This window comes from Lampetra planeri, unplaced genomic scaffold (genome assembly GCF_965212315.1).
Source record: "Lampetra planeri unplaced genomic scaffold, kcLamPlan1.2.h2 scaffold_1579, whole genome shotgun sequence".
In the NCBI taxonomy this organism is placed as follows: domain Eukaryota; kingdom Metazoa; phylum Chordata; class Hyperoartia; order Petromyzontiformes; family Petromyzontidae; genus Lampetra; species Lampetra planeri.
The window spans coordinates 5001-27840 of record NW_027614307.1 but is presented as its reverse complement, the minus strand read 5'-3'; the positions used below and the strand labels follow the sequence as shown (position 1 = coordinate 27840).

At 50.5% G+C, this 22840-nt stretch overlaps 2 protein-coding genes across 2 annotated transcripts in view; both read left to right on the top strand.

Annotated features, from left to right (window-relative positions):
* The first annotated feature begins 3357 nt into the window (after positions 1 to 3357).
* Positions 3358 to 13968, top strand: LOC144739576 (protein unc-13 homolog B-like). The gene is given in 31 exon segments (XM_078622511.1): positions 3358 to 3405; positions 3630 to 3635; positions 4030 to 4104; positions 4186 to 4278; positions 4280 to 4406; positions 4498 to 4725; positions 4802 to 4943; positions 5065 to 5234; positions 5930 to 6045; positions 6242 to 6405; positions 6723 to 6873; positions 7038 to 7106; positions 7832 to 7921; positions 8006 to 8143; positions 8249 to 8379; positions 8470 to 8555; positions 8629 to 8755; positions 8825 to 8921; positions 8999 to 9142; positions 9239 to 9316; positions 9404 to 9481; positions 11392 to 11480; positions 11564 to 11710; positions 11865 to 12000; positions 12106 to 12150; positions 12252 to 12329; positions 12519 to 12666; positions 12824 to 12880; positions 13067 to 13159; positions 13316 to 13475; positions 13683 to 13968. Coding segments are annotated over 31 exon segments (3597 nt in total).
* Positions 13969 to 16822: 2854 nt separating this feature from the next.
* LOC144739575 (putative phospholipid-transporting ATPase IM) overlaps positions 16823 to 22840 on the top strand; it is a 10636-nt gene continuing 4618 nt past the window's right edge. Inside the window, 30 exon segments of the mRNA XM_078622510.1 lie at positions 16823 to 16877; positions 16948 to 17006; positions 17079 to 17090; positions 17092 to 17193; positions 17504 to 17602; positions 17729 to 17790; positions 17895 to 17967; positions 18048 to 18118; positions 18304 to 18386; positions 18493 to 18651; positions 19069 to 19157; positions 19332 to 19379; positions 19381 to 19535; positions 19620 to 19701; positions 19704 to 19775; positions 19777 to 19830; positions 19899 to 19960; positions 20025 to 20046; positions 20048 to 20180; positions 20404 to 20453; positions 20455 to 20523; positions 20525 to 20594; positions 20666 to 20754; positions 20757 to 20783; positions 20868 to 21032; positions 21544 to 21655; positions 21735 to 21840; positions 21915 to 22065; positions 22150 to 22311; positions 22313 to 22334. Coding sequence (XP_078478636.1) covers positions 16823 to 16877; positions 16948 to 17006; positions 17079 to 17090; positions 17092 to 17193; positions 17504 to 17602; positions 17729 to 17790; positions 17895 to 17967; positions 18048 to 18118; positions 18304 to 18386; positions 18493 to 18651; positions 19069 to 19157; positions 19332 to 19379; positions 19381 to 19535; positions 19620 to 19701; positions 19704 to 19775; positions 19777 to 19830; positions 19899 to 19960; positions 20025 to 20046; positions 20048 to 20180; positions 20404 to 20453; positions 20455 to 20523; positions 20525 to 20594; positions 20666 to 20754; positions 20757 to 20783; positions 20868 to 21032; positions 21544 to 21655; positions 21735 to 21840; positions 21915 to 22065; positions 22150 to 22311; positions 22313 to 22334 — 2515 coding nt within the window.

Sequence of the window (22840 nt, the reverse complement as noted above, 5' to 3'; positions counted from 1 at the left end):
TGGTGGTACGTTAGTGGTACATATGAGAATACAGCACCGCCAGCATTTTAAAAAGATCTTTGACTGAGGTGCAGCAGGACATTCAACAGTCTCCATGGTGTGACGTTAAAGGAGAACTTCCCTGTCAGGTAAGGATGAGATTTTCTTGTTTTTCTCTTTTGGTTACTTAGTTTCTGCAGGGTTCATTTAAAAAACACAAATACTAAAGACAAATACAAATACAAGTACTTAATGTAATTTTTATCCTGTAACTATAACCTCTGGCTAATAAATGTTTACTGAGAATGTTTCATGTGCTTCGATGACTGGATGACTGAATTAAGTGATTGCTGACTGCTGACTTATTGATTGTTAATTCAGAATCCACTGACTGGAAGTTAACTGCCCAGGAAACAAGAGTCTAGAATAGGAAATCATAGCAGGACGCCTCTCATCACTTCATGTGTCATCCACATACCTGATCCTTTTCTGTGTTAACTTTATCATTTTCACTGGGTGTCATGCAGCAATGACTTTGATTTATTGATTCAAAACTTGTCCAGACTTGCCAAAGCCCCCAGATGGATTTATGCGCTATCAGGGTTGACTTAGTTGGTGTGGATGTGGAGGAATGACATGGACCTGCCATGTAATTGTTGTGCTGTCTCTCTGAAGCCTCCATCCATGTAATTACATGGATCTGAGCAGCTGCAAGCTGAAAGTTGCCTGATAGAAACGATGTTCAGCACCATGTCGATACTAAACTTACCGGTGTAGATGCTGGATCATTTTAGGAATCAGATGTATTGGATTACTTCTTCTCAGTCTCCATGTCTTTCCATGTTGCTGTGTTTAAAACCAACCTTATTCTGTTGTTTTCCTCCTCTCAGGCATGTTTCCTAGACAACACCTCAGTTTACAGGAGGGAAGCGACAGACATACAACGCTGGGAAGGAACTGTCAACGTGACCTGTCATTGGTGGACACAAACTGCACCGAAATATTGGACAACGTCATCGAAAAGCCCGTTGAAAAGATGAATGATGAAGAAGACGGCGAGGCTGGAAAGGGAGAGCGAGGCTCTGGTGACATAGTGGAACATATCCTGAAAGAGCTGAAAGGCATAAACAAGATCCAGGAGGAAATCTCTGACCTCAGGCAGTATCTAACATCTGTGCGAGGCTCCGTGGATGCAAGTGTCTTGTTGTGTCGATGCAGTGCTGAGTGAAATCGGTGAACTGTACTCTGGGGCATCAGCCGCATCTAACGCCTGTCCGGTTTCTCAGACTCTCAGCGTACGGCGAGGAAGTCTCAGTCGACAGAACGCCGTCACATCTCTCCACAGCGGAGACGACGCTCCAGTGTCGTATCAGGAGGACGGACGGACTCACGGCTCACCCCAACAATGGGCCGTTGATCGGATCTCTCTCAGAGAGCGTCAAACCGACCTGGAGAGACATTTCCAAAGATCCGACGTGCAGACGTTTGGTCCTCCAAAACCAAACCGCAGCTATGAAGGAACCAGCTGTTTGTCCCTGTGTCTCAGCTCCAACTACGTGGAGGTTGGGGGCGACGCTGAGGGTCATCATGACACAGACGGAGACAGAAGCCTGAGTGAGGAGGACATGTGCTCTGGTGCCAACAGTGGAGAGGAACTGGACAGTGTGACAGGCGTCTGGGAGCGGTACGCCACAGACGAGACACCGGGTCATTCTTCACACGACAGTTCCGAACATCTCTCTTTGCTCTTTGAGCAGCGTTGTAACTCTCCTTCAGCGTACTCAGTGTGCTGGCCTGGAGGTTCGACAGAGTGCCAAACGAAGACAACGTGGAGTGTGACTGCGCCGCCAACTGCCCGTACTCGCGTAGCTCCGGTTACCACACGGTGCGGGCCTGTACCACCGCAGAGGACAGTGAACCATCCTGGAGCCTCAGTTGTTCCACCGTGCTGTTGACAGATTGTGATGATGGAAACACAGAACCACCTTCGCTGTCGGGTGACGCGTTCGATCTGGGGTCTGCCGAGAGTCTGGACAGGGAGTGGACAGATCCCAACCTCTCCAGGGACGAAGCAAAGGAGTCGGAGGACGCGGCCGGGAGCCCCCACGGCAGCTTTGATGTAACAACTTTTAGCAAGGCTGTGCTCACTTTCAGGTCAGCGTTGAAAGGGGCTCTGAGAAGGTTGGAAGGGGCCACCTGTGACGGTATGAAAGATGAGAGTTGGTCTGAGGCTTCTCTGTCCCCCCCCCAGACAGACCGCTGGGCCTGAGGGAGAAGTGAGTCTGGTAGACAGTCCGACTCCAGTGGAGGAGTCACATGAGGACCTGATCCTTCGAGCGCCCCCCAGTCAACCACTGCACCCCCCCTCACCTGAGGGGGTCTCCGTAGAGCCACCACAAGACCAAACGTGTCCAACCGACTCGGAAACGTCCAACGTCGATAATACGCCCCTTCGTCTGGGTGAGGGTCCGTTGGGTCCGGTTCTCAGTTCAGCTGAGGTACACTTGGGTCCAATCATGGAAAACCAGGTTCCGGACGAGGTAGACATCGGACCGCCTGTCAGCGCCAGTCACAGGGAGCGCATCGCTAACTTCCAGCGCATTCTGAGGGAGAAGAGACACACGTGTCACAGAGTGTCCAGGTCTGCTCAGAGCCCCCACGGCTCTCATGGGTCCCAGTCTCTAGAAGACCTTTTCCCAGGTATTCTTCAGAGTGAATGAGGAACGAATCAAAGCCAATCAGAGCAGAGAGGGACCAACCACAGCTGCTTCACACCGTTGTATTTCTAATGGGGTTTTTCTTTCTCTTCAGAGATCGGACGAGAAGATGATCAGGTTCCTCGTGTTCTTAGTTCCTCCTTTGATTTCAGCGTGTTCATCTGATAGTTCTGTTCGTACGAACCTTTCTCTGTCTGTGCAGTCAACTATGTTTTGTGTGCATGTAAACAATACAGGTTTTTGTAACGTTAGATATCTCATTCAATAAATACATCATTGTTGCTTGAATTCACGTCATTCTTTCATTCTGTCACTTGTGGATATCCCCCCTTGCCTTAAGATACATCTTTACCTGTTACGTTTTTTTATTTTATATGTCTGCGACATCACAGAGGTCAAACTCAGCCTACGTGACTTTCATAAACTGTCTTAACGCTCTGATTTGAATTGTTGTAGGTTCGAGATGCAGAACCCAACGCTCGCCAGGCCTGGGTCAAACCAGGGTAAGTCACGTGCTTCTCACACCGTACACCTTTAGGAATTTTATTTCTGACTTGCTGCTGCAGCGAATGTGGCCGTGACACCGTGTGACTAATGTGAGCGTTCGTTTACTCCCGTGTCCACTCGTAGTGGCGGATCAGGTCTGTATGGAATCGACAGCATGCCGGACCTGCGTAAAAGGAAGCCGATCCCGTTGGTCAGCGATGTGGTCAGTGCAGACCTGTTAATCATGAATAATCACCGTATGTGTCACGTCTGTGTTGTTGCTTCTCTTTATACTTGTGAGACCACCGAAGAAATCACCTGTGAGATGTGGGATGAGTTTGTTTTCAACAGATGTAGACAGATATGCTAATGTCTCTCTCCCTCCTCTCTTAAACCCGAAACTATTCCCCCACAATTCTCTTGAATGCATTCACTCTCCTTGGTCAGGCTATGGTAAGTTCATAGAACCCAGTCCTTTTGCTACTAACGCCAAATATCCAGTCGGACCCACCAAACAGTAGCTCCCTCAGACAAGTCTGAAGCATGTTTCCACTAGACGCTCCTCTGTTGAATAAAAACCGAAGACTTTGCATGTGTCCTCTTGGTCATGGTTGATAGTAAATTCATTACAAACAAATCATTCCACCCTACTGACATAAACAATGACTAACCATATTCACCACGACTTGTAGGTTTTCTGGTCCCTCTGGAAAGAAGACACGTTCTGATATCCCCATTGACCCCCCCCGATAACACACCATCTGACCCATGCTGACCTTCCTTTCAGACATGGATATGCTTGTTTGGTGTTTAAAAATGTTTAAGAAAGTCTTTCCCTTTTGTTCAGTCCCTCGTCCAAGCCAGGAAGGCTGGGATCGCGTCTGCCATGGCTGCACGCTCTTCAATCAAAGACGAGGAGCTGGTGAGTCGTTTTAAAAAACAACAACAGCAACTCTGATGTTTCCATGATTCCAACCATGACAGTCTGTCTCCCTCCGCACAGAAACACCACGTCTACAAGAAGACCCTGCAGGCCCTCATCTACCCCATCTCCTGCACCACACCACACAACTTTGAGGTGTGGACCGCCACCACCCCCCACCTACTGCTACGAGTGTGAGGGGCTGCTGTGGGGGATCGCCCGACAGGGCATGCGATGCTCCGAGTGCGGCGTCAAGTGTCATGAGAAGTGCCAAGAGCTGCTGAACGCCGACTGCCTGCAGCGTGAGTACCTGGCACGAAGCCGATGGTGGAGCAGAACCCGACATGATAGCGCGTGTGTGTGTTTGTGTGTTTGTTCTGATGGAATGTTCAGGCGCTGCAGAGAAAAGCTCTAAACACGGAGCTGAGGACCGGACTCAGAATATCATCATGGCTATGAAGGACAGGATGAAGATCAGGGAAAGGAACAAACCAGAAATCTTTGAGCTGATCAGAGAAGTGTTCATCATCAGTAAGACCATCCACGCCCAGCAGATGAAGACCATCAAACAGAACGTGCTGGACGGAACCTCAAAGTGGTCCGCCAAGATCACCATCACAGGTATCCCACGGAGGAGGATGAACAAGAAGTTTGTCTGACCCTCTCTGACCTTCCTGTCTCTCCATCATCCTTGTAGTCGTTTGTGCTCAAGGACTCCAGGCCAAGGACAAGACGGGCTCCAGTGACCCGTACGTCACCGTGCAGGTGGGAAAGACAAAGAAAAGAACCAAGACTATTTATGGCAACTTGAACCCAGTCTGGGAGGAGAAGTATCACTTGTGAGTCACCAACTCTTCTTGGTCGTTCAGTGAATCCTCATCATTCCATCACAGCCAAGATCAAATTGTGAATTTTCCATGGAGATTAACCGGTCAGTCAATTCATGTTTTTTTTTTTTAGTGAATGCCACAACTCCTCTGACCGAATCAAAGTGCGTGTGTGGGACGAGGACGACGACATCAAGTCGAGGGTGAAGCAGCGTCTGAAGAGAGAGTCCGATGATTTCCTGGGACAGAGCATCATCGAGGTCCGAACGCTGAGCGGAGAGATGGACGTCTGGTACAACCTGGGTCAGTGTTCTTCTCCAGGAGAGTAGATGCGGGAAGGAGAGGTCATCCTACAGGGGGTCGGAGAATACGTCCCTGAAATCACCACCTAATACTACAGAGTGGTTTCTGATGCGTCATGTTGACAGACGTCCTGCTTCATCTTCTCCCTTTCCTCTGGCGTTAATCTCTTGCGTTAGCCTCTTGTGATCACATCAACAACATGTTCGTTTTGTCCCGCAGGAATCTGACTGAATCAGTCCTCTTCCGTTTCACATGATCTCTGCCCCCCCCCCCCCCCCTCCCCTCCCTGCCCCCTATGTGTGATTATCACGTAGCAGCGCTCCACTCAGGAATCGACCGTTGGACCAGCTCGTATAAATTACCGCTAACGACGTAGCTGTCAGGGCAAATAGCAGGGTTGAGGGCGAGCGGGCGCTCCACCTCCAGGAAAGCTCAGGCTCGAGCGTCGGTGGTGATCAGGCATGGATCCATGCAGCCCACTGCCGCTGGCTCCCGCACCGTCAGCCGGAAGACTTCGATTAGTGTCGTCTGTGTACCGCCGTCAGACCGGAGAGGCTCGTCCCCCGACAATAGTGACACACTGAATAGCCTGTGATTAGTGTTGCCTTCACCGACCCGCTGTCATTTGCCTCTGTGCCGCACATTTGGAATGAATCCAGTTTGTACACAGGCGCGTTTTTGTGTTTGAATCACAGAGAAGAGGACGGACAAGTCAGCGGTGTCGGGTGCCATTCGCCTCCAGATCAACGTGGAGATCAAGGGAGAGGAGAAAGTGGCTCCGTATCACGTCCAGTACACCTGTTTGCACGAGGTATTTGACCCCCAAAGCTGAGTGCACATCTGTGAATGATCCCATATGACGGGAGATCTTTGGAACCGGCCTCGTTCAAAAGAAGAATGTTCAATGTCTTTTTAAACCGTAAGATCCAATCACTGGTGCCGACGTATTTCTCCTCTGCTCCTCTGCTGCCGCAGCTGCTCACGTTCCGTTTTCCGTCTGTTTCCAGAACCTATTCCACTATTACACCGACGTACATGGACACGGTTCTGTGAAAATCCCAGAGGCCCGCGGAGATGACTCGTGGAAAGTCTACTTTGACGACGTTCCCCAGGACATCGTGGATGAGTTCGCCATGCGCTACGGCATCGAATCCATCTACCAGGCCATGACGTGAGTCTCCCCACCCCCCCCGCTCCCGCTGCTCATGTCGCTCCGTGTCGGCCTCCGAGTGAACAAAAGTCGATCATTGACGGGCAGAGGAAGGATCTGTATCGATGAGACAACCGTTCCCGGGCCCATCGCTCACACAGATCACACCCCTAGGGCTCGTCCCTCAGCCTGGACGTGGAAACCCAGGTCACATGACTGCTCTGAAGGAGGATCATTAAGTGCAAACAAGACCCTTGGGGGGGGCACACACACAGGCTGCTCACGGCGCCCTGACGGACCTGTGACATGTCTTTTGTCCGTCACACTTGTGTTTCCAGGCACTTTGCTTGTCTGTCGTCCAAGTACATGTGTCCTGGGGTTCCCGCGGTGATGAGCACGCTGCTGGCCAACATCAACGCGTTCTACGCCCACACGACAGCCTCCACCAACGTGTCCGCCTCCGACCGCTTTGCTGCCTCCAATTTCGGGGTTTGTGCTGCCCCACACACACACACACACACACACACACACAGATCAGCCTTCAGTACTATGTGTGTGTCTGCGTGTCTCGGTTACGTGTGTACAACCTCTGTCTGTATCCTTTTCAAACTACTTCTGACTTCTTTTCTCTCTTGTCCTCTCTCTCACCACAGAAAGAACGCTTTGTCAAGCTCTTGGACCAGTTACACAACTCTTTGCGCATTGACCTCTCCACTTACAGGGTACGAGAGGAATGATTTTTCACCAGATTGTTCTTAATTTATCCCACAACGGGGAAGTTCCTTGGTTGTAGTGGTGCATACTGTAGATCAACAGTATGCATACATAAACGGACATAAAAACCTGGACACAGTCCAGACAAAAAGTAAACCTAATCTACAGTGTATACACTACAAAATAAAATACCGACATATACCATAAGACTTCCTAAGACTAATCAGGCCCAAGTATTAACAATAAAAAGGAAAAAAATGCATAAATAAATTGGTAGTACAGATTGTACATGGAGTGTTTGTTCAGTCATTACAGCAGAAGGTGATTAATGAGTTGAAATGTTTGAATTCTTTTCTGGATTGGTTTATTTTCCAATGCAAGGTGTCTTGTCTTCATGTTGAGTAATACTTGATTCGATGTGATTTGATGTTTATTTTTACAGCCATGTCATATGTTTATATTTTATCATCTGTGACAGTAGTGGAATATGGTCCGTTGAGTCCTTAGTGACAGCAGCAGTAGATATACATATACACATATATTCATAAATAATTGCTGTGTATGGAATCGCTCAGGTGCAATAATGTAACTCCTGGAGGAAAAAGTGGTTTTATGCTGCTGTTTTTAATTCTGTGCATATGTCAATGTACCTTTTAGGACCTAAACAGTCACTGAATCTCTTGAGTCATTATTATTTTTTACCATCTTTCTAAAGTGTGTTTTTCTCCCGTAGAACCACTTCCCCGCCAGCAACAAGGATCGCCTGCAGGATTTAAAATCCACCGTGGATCTACTCACCAGCATCACCTTCTTCAGGATGAAGGTAGCTGCCGTGTTCCACGTGGGACCCTCTGGAGGTCGTGTCACCTGTTCACTGCCCATGTCTCTGTCTCCACCTGGTGTCCAGGTCCAGGAGTTGCAGTCACCGCCCCGAGCCAGTCAGGTGGTGAGGGACTGCGTCAAAGCCTGTCTCAACTCCACGTATGACTACATCTTCAATAACTGCCACGAGCTGTACAGCCGCCAGTACCAGCCCATGGACACGGTGCGTCCATCTGTGGAGTGGACAAAACACGAGCAGGCGACGTCCGTTGGACTGTTGTTTTGTCTTTTTCAGTCGATGTATGAGAGTTGTCTGTCTGTGATGCAGAGCAAGGAGGAGATCCCGTTGGAGGAGCAGGGGCCCAGCATCAAGAACTTGGACTTCTGGCCCAAACTCATCATGCTCATCGTGTCCATCATCGAAGAGGACAGGAACTCGTACACACCAGTGCTGAACCAGTTAGTGACTACAAGTCTGAAAGTTGAAGGAGTTTATCAATACTCAGCATTCCCGTGGTTCCACATGTCAGATTGTCTCTCTCCTTCCAGGTTCCCTCAAGAACTGAACGTAGGGAAGGTGTCAGCAGAGGTCATGTGGACCTTGTTTTCTCAGGACATGAAGTACGGGATGGAAGGTGAGCTGCCGCGGCGCAGCAGCGCCTTCTGTTCATGTCCGTTCAGCACCCGTGATGCTCTTTGTGCCCGCAGAGCACGAGAAGCACCGGCTGTGTAAGAGCACCGACTACATGAACCTGCACTTCAAGGTCAAGTGGCTCTACAACGAATATGTGAAGGAGCTGCGGAACTTCACGGACGTCGTCCCCGACTACCCATCGTGAGTCGACCGGTGTTGTTTAGGAACAGAACACCTGGAAAAGCCGTTGTTGTTGTTGTTCCTCTGCAGATGGTTCGTACAGTTTGTGCTGCAGTGGTTGGATGAAAACGAGGACGTGTCCATGGAGTTCATGCACGGAGCCCTCGAGAGGGACAAGAAAGACGGAGTAAGACGATACGCACACATGCTGCGCTGGTGCGCTCGGGACATGGTCTTCATTTTGCTGCTCCTTCTCCGTGTCAGTTCCAGCAGATGTCAGAACACGCTCTGTTCTCCTGCTCGGTGGTGGACGTCTTCACCCAGCTCAACCAGAGCTTTGAGATCATCAAGAAACTGGAATGTCCAGACCCCAGTGTCATGGCTCAGTACAGCCGCCGCTTCTCCAAGGTAACGTCCGTTAGCCGGCAGAGCGACGTCGTTTGAGCTGCGTCTGGTTTTTCTAAACCAGCCGTGGTGTTTTTCTTCTTCATCTCCTCGTCCCAGACTATTGCCAAAGTTCTCCTGAAGTACAGTGCCATTCTCACCAAGAGTTTTCCGTCGTATATCGACAAGGAGAAGATGGTGAGTGATCTGAGCGATGACCTCCAGGTCACAGACATTTCCGTTCCAAAATGTGCAGACGCCACATGTTTGTGCTCGCCCCTGCAGCCGTGTGTCCTCATGAATAACGTGCAGCAGTTACGGATCCAGCTGGAGAGGATGTTTGAGTCCATGGGTGCCAAACAGGTAAACATGAAGACAGAGACGGAACTTTAAGCTGTTGTGACGTCACGTTTTGATAATGGCCCAGTGCCAGCGGAGCGAACTCCGTGTGAATCGACATTGTCGTCCATGAATGGAGAGATGTTCCAGGGGCGGTCAACAGTTTGTGTGTGTTCTGTCCGTCAGCTTGCCACAGAGGAAGCGTCGGTAGGTACCGTAGAGGTGGTTGAGTGTGTCTCACTGATAGATGACACCCGTAGCACCAGTCAGTCCAGGTCACCACCGAGTTGGTCCTAGTCGTAGCTCTGGTCGGTTGTTGGACACGACTTCACCTCTCTGTTCACGTCACAATCAAAGCGGGACGAGCTGGTGGAGGAGGAAGAGGAGGAGGAGGAGGCCGGGGAAGAGGTGGGTGTCGGTCTCAGTCTGATCAGGAGAACGGACACCGGAGCGGCTGTCCACTGACTCTGTCCTTCCTCCTCTGACGTGTGCAGCAGGTCGAAGCAGGGAAGGAGGAGGAGGAGGTGGGTGCTGTAGATGGTGGATGGATAGATGATAGATCTTTGACTGCAATCACAAGCAGCCTTGTTGACCAAGTAGATTTGTAGACGTAGACGTTGTAGATGTAGATTGGATGTGGTTTGACTCAGCTTCACTGGTCCCAGCCGCCCCGAGGCAAAGGGGCGGCTGGGACCATCTGCTCCGTGCTCAGCGTGTGTGACTGTCGTCTTACAAGTGACCTTTGGTTTGGAGAAGTCGTGGTTCCAGACTTTGATTGTGACGGGTCAGACTCGGCTCTGGGTTCGTGTGTGTTGCTATGGAGGAAACTCAGTGTGCCGCCATCGTTCCGTTTCCCTCAAACTGAAAACACATTTATCTTATTTATTAGTAAATGCAAAACTAATATTTAACATGAAATATGTGAACTAATACTCTTCTTTCACGCTACGAACACACGTCACATGGTCTGTTTTCTCTCCTGTTTTTCTTTTTTGTTGTTTTTTTTTCTAGAGCAACAATAGAAAGCTAGCATGGCAGGCAAGTTCCCTGAGTATGCATTCATGTTCTGACACATGACTGCATATCGTCACCTCGCTGTCATGGAAACGGACCAGTGGGATGTTTGCTCAGATGTGTTTTGTGTTTTTCGCCATCGCCTGTAGTTTGAGGAGAGTGAGGAAGAGGAGGCGATAGGAGAGGAAGATGAGGGAGTAGAGGTTAAGGTTTGTTGTTGTCGTGTGAACTTTCCCTCTGTTCTTCTCTCCCGCTCTCACCACCGCCCTGTGCCCGACATGTGACGTGGTGATTTCCCTTCTTCCACTGGTATTCTCCCAGACTTCCCCTTAGTCTGCGCTCTCTTGTCTCCTTAAAGCAGTAAAATCCTTTATTTTTTTTAATGTAATTTTTGTTTCCTTTGTGTGCAATAGGCTGACAAGGTGAAGGTGGGTGTTACAATGACCTGTGTTTTATTATTTGATTCATAAGAAACAAACAATGTACTGAGTAACATCAGAGTGTGTCCCCCCCTCTGTCCTGTAGACTCAAAGTGCATTTGAAGAGAAGAAGGTGAGTGTGCAGGTGGAAAACAACAAACAGAAGATGTTTGTTCCTGTTTTCTTCCCCTTGTGCCACCGGGCAGAAACTTTTCAGTCTTTGCTGATGAGGCCGTAGATGAACCAGCTCCTTTAGATCCTGGAGCCACCACTTATCAGCGCCATCTACTGGCTGTCACCCCCCCACCCAGTAGAAAATGTGTACAATATTCTGTTGTTGTTTTCCTTTCAAAGTTGCTGTGACAAAGGTTTTCTTGGTCGTCCTCTAACGTTTTCTTACATTTCTCGGCTACAAGAGAGTCACTGAAACACACAAACTAAAGGAGGTTAATTTTGCCAAAACCTTGTGTGAAGTTGTTGTCTTCTGTCCTGTTTCCTCAGATGGACACGGAGGCCAGCGACTTACTGAACGACCTGCAGGTGAAACTCAACAGCGTGCTGGACGAGCTCAGCGGCACCTTCGGGAACAGGTAGACGAGCACTGACACGAGGACCCACGCACGCGTCGCAGGTCGCGCCCGGCGCCCGAGCTCACCGCCTCGTGTGTCTCCAGCTTCCAGGGCAAAATCAACGAGTGCATGCGTCAGATGTCGTCGCTGCTGTGTCAGATCAAAGGGCCGCTCAACGCCAGCAACAAGAACCAGGTGGAGGCCGACTCCGACAACATGCTGCGGCCGCTCATGGACTTCCTGGATGGAAAGTGAGTGGGAGGGTTCAGATCTAGAAGCTCCACCACAAAATGAACTTCAGGCTGAAAGAAAGTGCCGTGTAGAAGGGAAAGAAAACATCCAGTGAATTGTTCAGTGTTTGTTACTTGTGTATGTGTTATTGTTGTTTTGTTTTGTTTTCCATAGGTTAACGCTGTTCGCCGCCGTGTGTGAGAAGACGGTACTGAAGCGCGTGCTGAAGGAGCTGTGGAGGATCGTGATGAGCAGCCTGGAGAGAACCATCGTCCTGCCTCAGGGCAACGACACCTTTGTAAGCCCGTTGGTTTCACCGCCGACACGTTTGTCGAGCCTCTGACCTGATTTGTTTCACGTGCAGAAAATGAAAGCGGATGTGTGTCGCCTCTTTTTTGAATTCCAGGGGGCACAGATCCTCTCGGCTGCAAAGGAACTGGGTCAGCTGTCCAAACTCAAGGTATGGTCACGTCTCCTCCGTGGTGTCCCACCTCCGCTGAGTCAGCGCCCGTTTGCCTGAGTCAGTAAACTGATCTGTGTGCTTGTCACTGGGACACGTAGGACCACATGTCTGGGGAGGCTAAGAGCCTGTCTCCCAGGCAGTGCGCTGTGATGGATGTGGCACTGGACACCATCAAGGTCAGTTCATCCACCGCAGGAGAGATGAGTTCATGCTCTGTTCACCCATTCATCAGGAGGGTTGTGGACCCTCATGTTATCATGTATGAGAGGAATAAATCCAAGAGCAAGAACGTTTTCCTCACAAGAAACATTCAAAGTGAAGGTGCGTCACGCTGTTGTTGGTTTTCCTTCTTGTTTCCTTCACAGCAATACTTCCACGCCGGGGGGAACGGTCTGAAGAAGACGTTCCTGGAGAAGAGTCCGGAGCTGTCCTCGCTGCGTCACGCCTTGTCCCTCTACACTCAGACCACCGACACGCTCATCAAGACCTTTGTGACGACGCAACACACCCAAGGTAAAGGCACCGCATCACACCGCATCACACCGCATCGCACTGGAGGACCAGCAGAGGGCGCCAGAGCTGCCGTGGTTCTGTTGCTTCTCTGCTCAAGTCGAATTTGTTGACACATGATTCCTTCTTCTCTTTCTCTCCTGTGCTGCCTCTGTGCCAGTGCACAACGGAAAGGGTATTAGGTTAACTCCCAATGAAAAAATACAGCCCAGCAGGGGTAGGTTCACCTCCCAGCCCCCCTCCCCTTCCCTCCCACTCTCTCATCATTACTGTTTTTTTAGTTTGGTCGTTCTGTCACGTGAAAACAATCTGCACGGACTCCATCGTCCTCCTGTGACTGAGACATGAATCCAAACATCATCACGGTGTGTGTGTGTGTGTGTGTGTGTGTGTGTTGAGTCAGGCGCCGGCGTGGACAAGCCGATCGGGGAGGTGTCCGTCCAGACTGAGCTGCACACGCACCCGAAGAACGGAGAGCGTAAAGTCACAGTCAAAGGTCAGCGCACACTTGGAGTGAATAAAAAAAGTGTTTGTTCGAACCAACAAAGACGTGAACAACTTTTTGTTTTCACGGTGTGATTTTCCCCATCGTGGGGTGAATAAATGAATACCTTCTACCTTCTAATGTGATCTCCCATGTGTTGACGTGTAGTTGTGGGAGCCAGCGACTTGAAATGGCAAACGTCCGGAATGTTCCGACCCTTCGTGGAGCTCACCATGATCGGGCCTCACCTCAGCGACAAGAAACGCAGGTTCCAGACCAAGTCCAAGAACAACTGCTGGTCCCCGAAGTTCAACGAGACGTTCCACTTGTAAGCAGGTCGTTTCCGTGCAGGGTTCATTGACGACTGAGGATTGTACTCCTTCAAAGTCCAGTTTGTTGACCGACGAATGGAGGACGGTGACGTGATCGGTGGACGAGGGCTTTTTTTCCCTGGTTGTTTGGTTCATGTGTGGTTGAAGAAGCTCCTGAAACGTTTCCTCTCTCTCTCTCTTGTTCTCTCTCTGTCTCCGTCCAGTGTTCTGGGGAACCAGGACGGCTTCGACTGCTACGAGCTGCAGCTCTGCGTCAAAGACTACTGCTTCGGCCGCGCCGACCGTGTGGTGGGTTTGGCCGTGATCCAGTTGAGAGACATCGTGGAGAGAGGCAGCTGCGCCTGCTGGTGCCCGCTGGGCCACTGCGTCCACATGGACGACACGGGGCTCACCGCCATGCGCATCCTCTCGCAGCGTTTGAACGATGACGTGGCCAAAGAATTTGTGCGTCTGAAGTCGGAGACGAGATCGGCAGAGGAGGGCCGATGAGGGGGAGGTGGGATGGAACGCGTCCGGATGGATGGAGGGAGTTACCGTCGCTGCAGCTGACGGCTTCCGGAATCTCTGATGTGTCGTAGCTGCTGTTGACTGTTGGCTGGCACCGTCACGTTCTCTGGATATTTGGACTCACATTAATTCAGCTACTGCACACACAACACACACACACACACACACACCCAGCAGCCGTGGTTTTCTTTCCCCGCCCGCCAGCCCCGGTCACGTGTCCGATGCCTTACACAAACTGTGAATGTGTGAAGTGACGAATGAAGGACTGGTACGCGGCTTCAGGGGAGGGAAGGTGATGATGTCACAAAAGGTACATGGCCAGAATAATTAGAAGAGTATGTTATGTCCCCCCCGTCACCTGAGCGTGTGCCTTGTCACGACATGAAACCATCCGTAACTTATTTTTTTATACATATTTATTTTTGATCCGATATGTACAAATGTTGTTTAATGATCATGTTCACGTTGGTCAGAGGGAACAAGTTCTTCTTTTACGAGATAAAGTTTTTAAAACAGCAACAACAACTGAACAACGTGTTCAGTGAACAGGAGTGGGACGGCGGCCATCTTTGACGTGTCTCTGACGTGTTCAGGTCAAACAACAACCGTCTGCGTGTGTCAGTAGAATAGCGTTCAGGTGACGAGTTCAGCCCCGACCGTCGAGTCCTTCCAGTGGCCTTACTTCCACCAATCACGTCTGAGCTTTTAATGGTCATTTTATCTCCTTTTCCCTTTTTGCCCTTTCTTTCCTGTAACGTGTCAAATCCGATTCCTTCTCATTTTCCACTTTTATCTTTGGTCACATGTCAGTGAGGGTTTGTTTTTTTGTCACTGTACGATTTGATGTCAGTGTAACAGTAGTAATACACGGCCAGTGACAAATATTGTAAAAAAGGAGATGCGTAACGTCTTTATTGAATTTCTCAATTAAACCTCGGCGTGTGCACGTTTTTAAAACCGATCACACACACACACACACACACACACACACATTAACCCCCCAATAATGAACGAAATGTCTCTGGAGGGCCAAAGGCTCTTGGCCATGTTGTAATATACACCATCCTTGTGCCATGTTTCACCTTCTGATCTGGTTGTTTGTTTGTTTGTTTTTGTATTTACTACGTTTTCTACGTTTGTCACACTGTCACCGCGTCCCCAGTACGGTAGTTACCCACGTTCTGCGTCGTCAGTCACAAACGCTGCATTTCTCTGTTGTTGTCACGACTTGTGGTGACGTTGTCGTCATGCAGACGTTCTCACTGAGGAGTTTTCTATCAAGTACCTGATAAGTATTTACAACTGTTTGCACTCACGTTCTTTCTCAGATCAACACTTGGATCTCTGTGTGCCCTTTTTTAATTATTTAAATCTTTTTTTTTTTAATTCTGTCATGTTTTTATTGTTATTACAGAGCACTGCCCCCCCCCCCCCCCCCCCCCCACAAAGGGGGAGATTTGTCTTACTAAATAAACCAGTTTCAAATGAATTCTCGCTGTCACCACTTTCAGCTGATTCAAATATATTTTCAGCCTCGACATCTGTGTGATCCAGCATGTAGTATAGTACAGTATACTGTATACAGTATACAGTATACTGTATGCAGTATACAGTATATAGTATAACACGTTATGTTCTACATTCATTCAAATGTGTCATGAATATTTCATCTGTGCACATACAAACACAGACTGTTGTGTGTTTGTCAGTGGGGACCACACACACACACACACACACACCACACTAACTAATTTAGTGGTCCCCCCCCCGGACGACACGACAGTTTGTTTTCTAGCCCAGGTATTAAATTCCATCGTCGAAGGCCCCTGGACAGAGAGTGGACCAGATGATTCGGTGTAAATGAAGGAGGAAACCAGTCCCCACCTCAGGCTGCCTCTCATACCTGAGCGGCCCCTGACTGGCTGCTGGAGTCTTCCACCTGTCTTGTTGTTTCCTGCCCCCCCCCTCCCCTCCAGTCTCACCATGGTCCAAAGATCGCTGCGGTGTTTGTTCAAGCTGTGAGCTCCTGGACACGAGGGGATTCCGGCTCTTCCTACGTGAACCTGAAACCCAGCACCCTCGCTCCCCTGTCCATCCTGCTGGACATTGATTCACTGGAGGGGTCCAAACCTACGGAGGACCACAAGATTTCTACTGGAGACAAGTGGGGGATTTCCCCTTTATTGTTCCTGTTTAGTTTTGTTTGCATTTCCAGGGCCATGAGTCTTCTGTTCGTGAAGGATTTGAAGGAAATCTTGTTTTCATACGAGGTATGTGGCTCATTTTTTACCTTCAGTCAGATACTCAACGGCTCCTACTGTTGTTGTAACAAACACGAGGAATCAAAGTTCAGGCCTGAATCACTGAATCTATGGAAACCGTCCTGACACGAGGAAATTAAATACACGTTTGAATGGAGATGTATCCTCTTGTTTTTGTGAAAGTCTTCATACAAAGCAGACAAGTCCTCAGTGAGAACAAAAAGGAGAACGAGTGTCTGGTTTTATCTCAATCTGTGTCTCAGGTTTTACTCTGGTTCAAAGGGTTGAACAGGGAGTGGCAGGATGGTTGAACAGGCAGCACAGATAAAGTCCTGGGGAGTCCCAGCGTTTGTTTCAATGACGACGTCCTTCGGACCCGCAGTGAATCTGACAAACGCCGGATCGTTGTTTCCATCGTTGTTTACCGGTGACGAACCACTGTGAGCTGCAGGTCTCTTCTCCCTCCAACGACAAGTCACTGGTGCACTAGGACGACAGACAAGTGACCGTTCGCCTCAATAATCCAACACCAGTGATTCCCTGCAGGTGTGAAACATGGAGAACCTGAGCTGAAGATGGGATCCGTACAGTCGTACTTTGGCCAGTTGTGTGGGAAGCAGGAGAGGAGAGGTGAGCTGGAACACACTTGTTCTCCAGTTTGCTCTGGGATCTTCAAACCCTCTTTTCCTGTCACCAACAGAGGAGGAGAGACACTTGCGAGCCAATGACAGATCTTTCAACCTGTCTTACCAATATGCCGTAAGTACAGAAATGAAGAGGAACAATCAGCGGACCGACCCCGGTGTCACTGTGTCCTTGTCTCTGCTGTAGAATAACACCATCAAAAACCTCCAAATACAACATCTTCTCCTTCCTGCCGTTGAACCTCTTCGAGCAGTTCCAGCGTCTCGCCAATGGCTACTTCCTCTTCCTCTTTGTCCTGCAGGTAGACGTCTCATGTTTTCACTGACGCACTCATACAATGGACGTCACACAGGTTGATCTCTACGTATGGACCCCGTGCAGCACGTGTCCTCACCACCAGGATGCACAAAGTACTTTTATTGTGAAGGGTCGGTCGTATTAAAACTGTTTGGAAGGTTGGCAGGAGGAGAAATGAGCAACTATAAATATACATTCATGAAAAAACAACAGAGTTTGATCCTTGACTGCTTTTAGCTTCTAGAACATTTGATTTGTGTGTAAAATCTAGTATGAGACGTGTGTGTGTGTGTGTGTGTGTTCTCTCTTGACAGTTAATCCCACAGATCTCCTCTCTCTCCTGGTTCACCACGGCCGTCCCTCTCATCCTGGTGTTGTCCATCACCATGGTGAAAGACGCCAGCGATGACCTGGTCAGTTGACGTCACAGACCTGTCACAGACCTGTCACAGACCTGTCACAGACCTGTCACGAACCTCCTCGTTCCGATCGACGCCGTGGAATGTTGATTCAGTGTGTTTGTGTTTGAATCGAGTAAGAACCGACACAAGAGCGACAAGCAGGTGAATAACCGCAGGGTGGACGTACTCATTGATGGAGCGTGAGTCCCTCACACACACACACACACACACACACACACACGTAGTTCCGTCAATGAGGGCTTGTCCTCACATCGGACACCGTCTTCTGTGTGTTTCCTGTCAGCCTGCGGAGTGACAGATGGATGAACGTTCAGGTGGGAGACATCGTCAAGCTGGAGAACAATCAGTTTGTCACGGTGAGTGGGACGACCCGCGACCCGCGACCCGCGCCGAGCGTCTGCTGCCCCTCGTGTGTGTCACGTGCACCTCTCTGCAGGCGGACCTGCTGCTGCTGTCCAGCAGCGAACCCCTCAACCTGGTCTACGTGGAAACAGCCGAGTTGGACGGGTGTGTCCTCACATTCTGACACACTCACACCACACACACACACACACACACACACACACACACACACACACACTCACACACTCACACACACACACACACACACACACACACACACACACACACACACACACACACACACACACACACACACACTCACACCTTCTCGTCCTCGCGCTCTTCCGCAGGGAAACCAACCTGAAAGTCAAACAGGCTCTGACTGTCACTGGGGATCTGGGCGACAGCACCGACGCTCTGGCTGGTTTCAATGGTGAGAGGAAGGGACCCAACAGTTTCTTCATCATCACCCCCCCCCCCCCCCCCCCCCCCCCCCCCCCCCCCCGATTGTTTCAATGAGCCGCTGCCACGTCCGTCAGGTGAGGTGCGATGCGAGCCGCCCAACAACCGTCTGGACAAGTTCAAAGGGACCCTGTCTCTGGACGGACAGACGTACGCGTTGGACAACGACAAGGTGCTGCTGCGTGGCTGCACTCTGAGGAACACCGAGTGGTGCTTCGGGCTGGTGGTCTTTGGAGGTACACGCCCACCGCAAACGTCTCGTTTAGTTAGGTGATAAAAGACTGAATGATGACTGATGACGGTGTTTTGTTTGTAACGGCCTGCAGGGGGGCGTTGTCCAACCGCTCTATACGAAGATAAGATAATCCTTTACTGTCTCACAATAAAGTTGGAGCAGGAAGAAACAAATATTTTAACGGAAAAAGAAGATACAAACGAGGCATCGCAGATCCCCCTCTCCACGTTTTATATACAGTCCGTGTCCACAACCAGGTCAAACAACAGAAAAAAAGAAGAACCGTAGTTGAGTAATAGTATTATATATGTGATAATATCATAATTCACAGTGGCCAGGGGATGCAGTCATGGAAGATAGTCACGCTCCAGACGAGCAGACATTCATGAACTTGTGCACGTCTGACCGAACACTTCAGGTCCTGACACCAAGCTGATGCAGAACAGTGGCAAGACGACGTTCAAACGGACGAGCATCGACCACCTGATGAACGTCCTGGTGCTGTGTGTGAGTATCAGACAGACAGGACAGACAGACGGTTTTATCCATCGCCAAGAGGAATTCATAGCAGCGATGATAGGACTGGAGGAACCCATCTGAAGGAACCCCGGTCCTGTGTCATGTGCGTATCCGGCCCCTCGTTCCGCTCTGTAGATGTGTGATGTCTTGGACCCCCCACAGATCTTCGGCTTCCTGGCGTCCATGTGTTCCGTTCTGGCCGTCGGTAACTGCGATCTGGGAGACGAGGGAGGGCTCGGTGTTCACCGTGTTCCTCCCCCCGTGAGCCCCGGGTGGGACGCTCCTCTCCTCTCGTCCTTCCTTCCTCTCCTTCTGGTCCTACGTCATCGTCCTCAACACGGTGGTGCCCATTTCCCTCTACGTCAGGTCGGTCCGGGCCCACGGCCGACAGCCATCAGAAGCTCCTGGTCCGCCGTCTGACCGGTTTGTCTCCTCTCCTGCGTGTCTCAGCGTGGAGATCATCCGACTCGGGAACAGCTTCTTCATCGACTGGGACAGGAAGATGTATTACACCAAGAGTGACGTTCCCTGCGCATGGCGAGAACCACCACGCTCAACGAGGAGCTGGGTCAGATCAAATACATCTTCAGCGACAAGACGGGGACCCCTGACGCAGAACATCATGACCTTCAACAAGTGCTCCATCAACGGGAAGCCTACGGTGAGCGGGCCGGCGGCGCGGGCGAGCCGACGCGCCCAACGTGCGCTGACGGTGTCTGTGTCACTCAGGGGGAGCTGCTGGACTTCTCTGGACGACGGCTGGAGGTCACGGAGGTGAGAGGAGAAGAAGCGTCTGCGTGGGTCGGTGTCCCGTAGGTGACGTCGGCGTGTTCATCTGTGCAGAACACGGGACAGAGTGGACTTCTCCTGGAACCGGCCTGGCGGATCCAAAGTTTGTCTTCCACGACCACAGACTGGTGGAGACGGTGAGAGAGGGAAACCCAGAAGCACAGGCCTTCTTCCGCCTGCTGGCGCTGTGTCACACCGTCATGCCCGAGGAAAAGACAGAGGGTGAGTGATTGTATTTTATTTTATGTTATTTACGTATTTAGTTTGTTTTTATTTATTGACATTTCTCTATATTTTATAAAACCAAAAGAAGACCAATCTTAACCTGCCACTTTTCATACACCAGTTACCTTTCACTGGTATTAAAATGTCTATAAAAGGTCAAACAGGTCAAACTCGAGGACACCGACCGTTTCATATCGTGTCCCCCCCCCCCACCCCTCAGGGGAGCTCTACTACCAGGCGCAGTCTCCTGATGAGGGCGCTCTGGTTACCCGCGGCGAGAAACTTTGGCTTTGTGTTCCGCTCACGGACACCAGAGAGCATCATGGTGGTGGAGTTGGGCCCGACAGGTGACCTACGACCTTCTGGCCGTTTTGGACTTCAACAATGTGCGCAAGAGGATGTCGGTGATCGGTGAGAGCAGCAGCGTCTGTCCCGCTTGTGACGGTGATGAGGCTTTGAGGTCCAAACTCGTCTGTCTCCAGTGCGCAGCCCCGAGGGGAAGTTGACTCTGTTCTGCAAAGGAGCCGACACGATCGTCTACGAGCGGCTGCACCCCGTCCTGTCGGGGGCTGATTGGACGTCACCACCGACCACCTCAACGTGAGTGGGGGTCCGACCGCCAACGAGGATGTGTGTGGAGTTCATGTCTCTGGTTTGAAAGTGCGTTCAAACGACCTGCCACAGGAGTACGCAGGCGGCGGCCTCCGTACGCTGGTTCTGGCGTACAAGGATTTGGATGACGCCTACATCAAGGGGTGGATGCAGCGCCACCATGAGGCCAGCACTGCCATGGACGGACGAGAGGAAAGACTCGATGAGCTCTATGAAGAAATAGAGAAAGACCTGCAGGTTTGTTTGTCTGCTGGATGATTGTCAGTCCTCCCCAGGACAAATAGTCTGTCTCTGCAACCATTAAGTCTGTTTAAATGATACTAATAATAATAACAACAACAATAACAATAACAATCATTGTTATTGTTATTGTTATTGTATGATGATAATAATAATAATACTAATAATACAACTAAGGTCAGAGACATGTGACATCTATAGCTGCACCAAGTGCTTTGTGTTTGATCTTTTCTTTGGGTTCTTTCTTCTGATGCTCTGATGGATCTTTCTGGAATCTGTGGACCGTCTGCTTTGGTTTCTGGGGTTGTCTTGTGTTTCACATGTTCATTTGGTGGACGTTTATCTCAATCACGTATCTATTGTCGTAGCCCAGGTTCTCAGACGTGACTTCTGATTGTTTCACACTCTTTGTTCCTCTTGAGGACGACAGTCCCCAGTCGGGGGACGCTCAGGTTGATTTCCCTTCATTTAACTCGCTGGGTGAATGGATGAAATGGCTTTTTTCCAGCTGCTGGGGGCGACAGCGGTGGAGGACAAGCTGCAGGACGGGGTCCCGCAGACCATCGAGCAGCTGGCCAAAGCCGACATCAAGATCTGGGTGTTGACAGGAGACAAACAGGGTGAGTGTGGACCCGCGTCTCGAGTCGTCGTCACGTCGTCGGTCAGACCAGAGTCATCCGCTCCTCCGCTGTGACGCAGAGACGGCCGAGAACATCGGTTATTCCTGCAACATGCTGAGGGAGGAGATGAAGGAGGTTTTCATCGTGTCAGCGAACACAGCAGAAGAAGTCAAAGAGGAGCTGCGGTGAGTCCGTCTGCTGCTGTTTGCTCCAGATGTGCTGTGTCCTCCATCCGTCTCCACGTTCTCCCTGCTCGTAGGAACGCGAGAAGGAAAATGTGTCCAGAGGCAGCGGAGGAACCGTCGGTGACTCGAAGTCGAGCAGGTTTGTTTTGGCTTCAGAAGAAGGAGACGGTGCAGGATGAGGAGGTGGATGGAGAGTACGCCCTGGTCATCAACGGACACAGTCTGGTGAGAAGATCGGCGCCGTTCTCTCCGGTCCGAGGCGCGTGGAGAGGATCTGACCATGTCGGTGGGCCCTTCCTGCTCAGGCAGGCCTTCGCGCTGGAGAAGGATCTGCAGCTGGAGCTGCTGAGGACGGCGTGCATGTGTCAGACGGTGATCTGCTGCAGGGTCACGCCGCTGCAGAAGGCCCAGGTGGTCCAGCTGGTGAAGAAGTTCAAGCAGGCCGTGACCCTGGCCATCGGGGACGGAGCCAAACGACGTCAGCATGATCAAAGGTGGGTTCGTCCAAAGTCCACAGAGACAAGCCCGTCCCTGGGGGGCTCCGACCCCCGACCTCTGTGTTAACGGACAGACCCACTAACCACTGGTCCACAGAGACAGTCCACTGCTGCTGTTGTGGAGTTCTAGGAATCCTTCAACAGATTCCTGGATCCAGAAGGTTCTAGAACACCACCAACATTTACCTTTGGACTTATTTTACCAACAGACAAACAAACAACAAACACCGGTAAAAAACAACAGATCAGTGTTGATGCAGAGACGACGGATGTTCATGTGGGATCCTGTGCCTCTCTCTCCCTCTCCCCCCCTCTCCTCGCTCTCTCTCTCTCTCCTCTCCTCTCTCCTCTCCCTCTCTCTCACCTCCTCTCTCCCTCTCACACCCTCACCTCTCTCCCTCTCTCTCCCCCTCTCTCTCTCCCTCTCTCACCTCTATCTCTCCCTCACTCTCCTCTCACACTCTCTCCTCAACCCTCCCTCTCTCTCTCTTCCTCTCTCTCTC